General features: G+C 41.1%; 1 protein-coding gene across 1 annotated transcript in view; it reads left to right on the plus strand.

The window, feature by feature from the left end:
• Positions 1–6,000, plus strand: part of LOC133542587 (integrator complex subunit 9-like) — a 36,492-nt gene that overhangs the window by 21,933 nt on the left and 8,559 nt on the right. The window contains exons 12-15 of the mRNA XM_061886867.1: positions 607–778; positions 849–973; positions 5,538–5,705; positions 5,771–5,869. Of these exons, the coding sequence (XP_061742851.1) occupies positions 607–778; positions 849–973; positions 5,538–5,705; positions 5,771–5,869 (564 nt within the window). The remainder of the gene's footprint in view (positions 1–606; positions 779–848; positions 974–5,537; positions 5,706–5,770; positions 5,870–6,000) is intronic.

Consider the following 6,000-nt stretch of genomic DNA (forward strand, 5'->3'; position numbering starts at 1 on the left):
AGCTAATTAGCCTTCACCTCAAGGACTGCGAGCGAGCTGAGCTGCCGCTTATGTTTCTAGAACGTCAACGGGCTCTTAGTGATGTTACTAGTAGTTGACTGGGAGGTGTTTATTATAATTTGGGGAGAGTCCAGTGTTTGCCAAAAAAAAGTAGGGTTTTCTTTAACAAAACCTGAATAAAACATGAAAAAAATAACTAAATACAACCTTATATCAACAATGTTAAAATTTATCTAGAGATTTACGCAATGAAAAAAAAACGATCTGACATTTTTAGGACTGATAAACTTCCGGGTCCCCAAGACCAAACTTGAGGAGAGCATTAAAATAAAAAGAAATAAAAAAGGCAAAATTCATGTAATATATTGGTTATCAAAATGGCTCCTGCATGCTTTGATTTTTCAGTCTGCGGCGCTCAGTGTAGAAAGTATGGGACACGCTTTGTTCAGTCGTTTTACAAAGAACAACAAAGCTGAAGCTTCTCAAGTCAATGTGTCCTTTCACTTGCCGTCAGGGCTACGTTTGGCTTGTTTTTAAGCGGGAACACAACATGACACCCTTGTCAGCTGATGATGGGATGTCACTTGTCTTGTGCTGTTCTTCCAGCTGATCCAGAGCAACAAGCTGAAACACTTTCCCAGCATTCACGGCGACTTCAGCAGCGACTTCCGCCAACCGTGCGTGGTGTTCACCGGTCACCCGTCCTTGCGCTTCGGGGACGTGGTGCACTTTATGGAGCTGTGGGGCAAATCCAGCCTGAACACCATCATCTTCACCGGTGGGGGAGCCTCTTCTTCACACACGCCATGTCGGAATGAAAAACCCATCTTCGTTTATTTTGCCACCAGAGCCTGACTTCTCCTACCTGGATGCTCTGGCTCCTTATCAGCCGCTCGCCATGAAGTGCGTGTACTGTCCCATCGACACGCGACTCAACTTTCACCAAGTGTCCAAGCTGCTCAAGGAGGTCCAGGTAAAATTAAACTTGTCTTACGTCATGTTTATTTTGCCCTCAGTTTAAAAAGGAATAACTTTAAATATCCGACCGCATAGATAATGCACCGTTGCCGCCATCGAGTGGACAATGTCAGTATTACGGTTAATGTCCTTGAATAACTCCTTGAATGGCATTTTCCCCCCTGAACACAAACAATGGTCAGGCTAGGCTTGTCCCGATGCCAATATTTTGGCACCGGTACCAAAATCTATTTAGACTTTTATCAAAATAAAAAGGATCATGAAAAAGATTAATTTTTGGCATTGTTTTAACAAAAAAAATCAAATATTATTAGAGATGTCCGATAATGGCTTTTTTGCCGATATCCGATATTCCAATATCGTCCAACTCTTAATTACCAATTACGATATCAACCCATACCAATATATACAGTCGTGGAATTAACACATTATTATGCCTAATTTTGTTGTGATGCCCCCGCTGGATGCTTTAAACCAGGGGTCTCAGACACGCGGCCCCCACCTTAATATGAAAGTTTAATGTTAGTGCGGCCCGCAAGTTTTTTATGAATGGTGCTTGACAGCGTTATTATTTGGGTCCAAAATGGCCCTTTCAACGTTCCGGGTTGCCTACCCCTGCGTTAGTGGAAAAGTGGCAAATATTAGTGAAAGCGACAGAGATGTTGCCATGGAGACGAGGGTGTATATTATAGCATCCCGTATTTGTCCTGTTGTGTTTCTGTTGTGTTACGGTGCGGATGTTCTCCCGAAAATGTGTTTGTCATTCTTGTTTGGTGTGGGTTCACAGTGTGGCGCATATTTGTAACAGTGTTAAAGTTGTTTATAAGGCCACCCTCAGTGTGACCTGTATGGCTGTTGACCAAGTATGCTTGGTATTCACTTGTGTGTGTGTAAAAGCTGCATATATTATGTGACTGGGCCGGAGGAAAACGGAGGGAGCGACAGGTTGTAGAGGACGCTTTTTTGCCGATATTCCGATATTGTCCAACTTTTAATTACCAATTCCGATATCAACCAATATCGATATATACAGTCGTGGAATTAACACATTATTATATATAGTCACTGGATGCATTAAACAATGTAATTTAACCTTATGGTGGTAGCGGGGGGGTGTATATTGTAGCGTCCCGGAAGAGTTAGTGCTGCAAGGGGTTGTAGGTATTTGTTCTGTTGTGTTACGGTGCGGATGTTCTCCCAAAAATGTGTTTGTCATTCTTGTTTGGTGTGGGTTCACAGTGTTGCGCATGTTTGTAACCGTGTTAAAGTTGTTTATACGGCCACCCTCAGTGTGACCTGTATGGCTGTTGACCAAGTAAGCGTCGCATTCACTCGTGTGTGTAAAAGCTGCATATATTATGTGACTGGGCCGGCACGCTGTTTCTATGGAGGAAAACGGACAAGTTGTAGAGGACGCTTTTTTGCCGATATTCTGATATTGTCCAACTCTAATTACCAATTCCGATATCAACCGATACCGATATATACAGTCGTGGAATTAACACATTATCATGCCTAATTTTGTTGTGATGCCCCCGCTAGATGCATTAAACAATGCAACTTTACCGTTTGGTGTTAGCGGGGGGGTGTATATTGTAGCTTCCCGGAAGAGTTATTGCTGCAAGGGGTTCTGGGCGTTTGTTCTGCTGCGTGTATGTTGTGTTACGGTGCGGATGTTCTCCCTAAATGTGTTTGTCATTCTTGTTTGGGGTGGGTCCACAGTGTGGCGCATATTTGTAACAGTGTTAAAGTTGTTTATACGGCTACCCATCAGTGTGACCTGTATGGCTGTTGACCAAGTATGCTTTGCATTCACTTATGTGTGTGAAAAGCCATAGATATTATGTGGTTGGGCTGGCACGCAAAGGCAGTGCCTTTAAGGTTTATCGGCGCTCTGTACTTCTCCCTACGTCCGTGTACCACTCCGTAGAGCGTACTTTTAAAAATTCATAAATTTAACTTTTTGATACCGATAATTTCCGATATCACATTTTAAAGCATTTATTGTCCGATAATATCGGCAGTCTGATATTATCGGACATCCCTATTATTTACAAAAATATACTGTGAGTGTTTATTTTCATACCATAATTGTTTCTAATAGGTATCTGTAACAAGGCAGTAAAACGGCTGATCAAACAAAACGGAAGTCATTGTCATGGACTCACTAGCTGCTGAAGCTAGCTCTCCAATCAGCTAAACAGACTCAATAACTCCACGCTGATGTTTTGATGAATTTACTGTGGAATTTGTGAAACTAAAACAATAAAAAAAAATGCCTTTGTAAATTAATATAACTAACAAACGCGCTTTTTATTTGGAGGAAAACGGACGTAGCAACAGGCTGTAGAGGACGCTAAAGGCAGTGCCTTTAAAGCACGCCCCCAATAATGCAATAATGTTGTCCGGGAGAAATTCGGGAGAAAGGTTGGAGGGGCACTGAAATTCGTGAGTCTCCCGGCAAAATCGGGAGGTTGAAACTGAGACCGATAATTTCCGATATTACATTTCAAAGCATTTATCAGGCTGATATTATCGGACACATCCATGTATTATATACACTAAACATATGGTTCTAATTGCCCTCAAAAAATAACTTTAGAAAGATTTAAATAAAAATTAAAAGGCATGAAACACGCTTGGCTTTTCTTGCTGCACTCAAAGAATAGTTGACAATTTTATATATTAAGTCTAGTCTGCTGTAACCTTGGATTAGGTTAGAATGAAAAGCTTTACTGTCATTTTATTAAATGCTTCATGGTTTATGTTTGCCAATCTACAATCATTAGTAAATACTAAAAACAATACAAATTGTAGCAATTTGCGACAAACTTCAGTCATTTCTCCTGCATTAGTTATTTTTTTTAGTTTTCATTAGTATTTTTAATAGTAGTATTATATTTTTTAATATTAGTTTTATATTCTAGTATTATATTTATATTAGTATTATTATTAGTAATTAGTGCTACGTGGGAGCTGTGTGTGCATCTACTTAAATGCACAGCAGGGGAGCGAGTTAACTACATTACTTTTAAACTCTTTGTGCAAATCTGCATGATTGTTTTATTAAATACTTTAAAGAACAATATGCTACTCGCCTCAGCAACGTCGCTGCTGCATGCGGGTGAAAAAAAGTATGTTTCAAAGGCAGTATGTCTTCCCGTCTCGCTCTCCCTCGGCTCGTGCTCGTCATCCAGCATTGACCTCCCTCTCCTTCCCGGCTGCTGCCGTTAGCAGAGCGACGGGTGATGAGATAAATGCGCCCAGGTGGGCCATCGACGCATCTGTCGCTGATTTAGAAGTTGGTTATGGCACACCCCGCTTTCTTCCCAACGTGTCCTGGGTATTTCCCCCGTGGCCTCCTACCGGTTGGACGTGCCCGAAATGCATAGGGAGGCGTTCGGGTGGCATCCTGACCAGTAGGGGTGCGGGAAAAAATCGATTCGAATACGTTGTGCGATTCAGAATCGATTCAAATTTTTTTGAAATAGATTTTTTTTTAATGAATCCAAAAAAAACACTACACAGCAATACCCTAAAAATGCAATTCAATTCCGAAACCACTCAGAACTGCAATAAACAGAGCAATTGAGAGAAGACACAAACACGACACAGAACAAACCAAAAGTAGTGAAACAAAAATGAATATTATCAACAACAGTATCAATATTAGTTATAATTTCAGCATAGCAGTGATTAAAAATCCCTTATTGACATTATCATTAGACATTTATAAAAATAAAAAATAAAAGAATAGTGTCACAGTGGCTTACACTTGCATCGCATCTCATGAGCTTGACAACACACAGTGTCCAATGTTTTCACAAAGATAAAATAAGTTAATATTTTTGGTTTAATAGTTAAAAGAAATGTACATTATTGCAATCAGTTGATACAACATTGTCCTTTACAATTATAAAAGTTTTAAAAAAAATATCTACTACTCTGCTAGCATGTCAGCAGACTGGGGTAGATCCTGCTGAAATCCTATGTATTGAATGAATACAGAATCGTTTTGAATCGAAAAAATCGATATATTATCAAATCGTGACCCCAAAAATTGATATTGAATTGTGGGACACCCAAAGATTTGCAGCCCTACTGACCAGATACCCCGAACCACCTCATCTGTCTTATGTGTTTTTATTTTAATTTGTTGGTTTCGCCATCTTTCAGTTAAAAACCGAAACAGCCTGACTAGTATTGTTAAGTCTTGCTCCAAATTACCGGAGTAAAACTAAGAGACTTAAACTTCTTCTGCAACCAGCAAGTCCTTGCGGGAGAATTCTCTTTGTTGCCTTCAGGGCCACGTTATGCCCTTCCATTGAGTAAAACAAGTCGCTTTTCCAAATCATTCGTCCCCTCTGCATTTAAACTCTTAAAATGTTAACTTTAAAAAATTTTTTTTAGAATATTGTTTATTGATATATTGACTTCCTGCTGCTCAAATTGAATTGCCCCTGGAGGGATTAATAAAGTTGTTTTGAATTGAATACTCAGCGATGTGTGCAGAAGTGACACTAACACGTCCACGGTGTCCCCCCCCCTCCCCCCTGCAGCCCGCCCACGTGGTCTGTCCCGAGCAGTACACGCAGCCTCCTGTGACGCAGTCCCACCGCTCGGACCTGATGCTGGAGCTGCAGCCACCCCCCATGTCCTACAGGCGCTGCTCGGTGCTCAGTCTGCCCTTCCGACGCCGCTACGAGCGCGTTTATATTCTGCCCGAGGTGAGGCCGCCCCGCCAAGTGTCACATGGGGTCGCACGTGCTAAGGCGTCTGCTTCTGTTACTAGCTGGCCAATTCCCTGGTGCCTTCCGAGGTCAAACCTGGAGTTTCCGTGGCAACCGTCTCCGCCATGCTGCACTCCAAAGACAACAAGCACACGCTGTTGGTACGTGTTGATTTCTTATCTCAAAAGCAAACACACAAGTCTATCTAGCTCTCTCTATCTATATATATATATATATATATATATGTGTGTGTGTATATGTATGTATGTATGTGTATATATTTGTGTATATA

Source organism: Nerophis ophidion, linkage group LG24 (assembly GCF_033978795.1).
Source record: "Nerophis ophidion isolate RoL-2023_Sa linkage group LG24, RoL_Noph_v1.0, whole genome shotgun sequence".
In the NCBI taxonomy this organism is placed as follows: domain Eukaryota; kingdom Metazoa; phylum Chordata; class Actinopteri; order Syngnathiformes; family Syngnathidae; genus Nerophis; species Nerophis ophidion.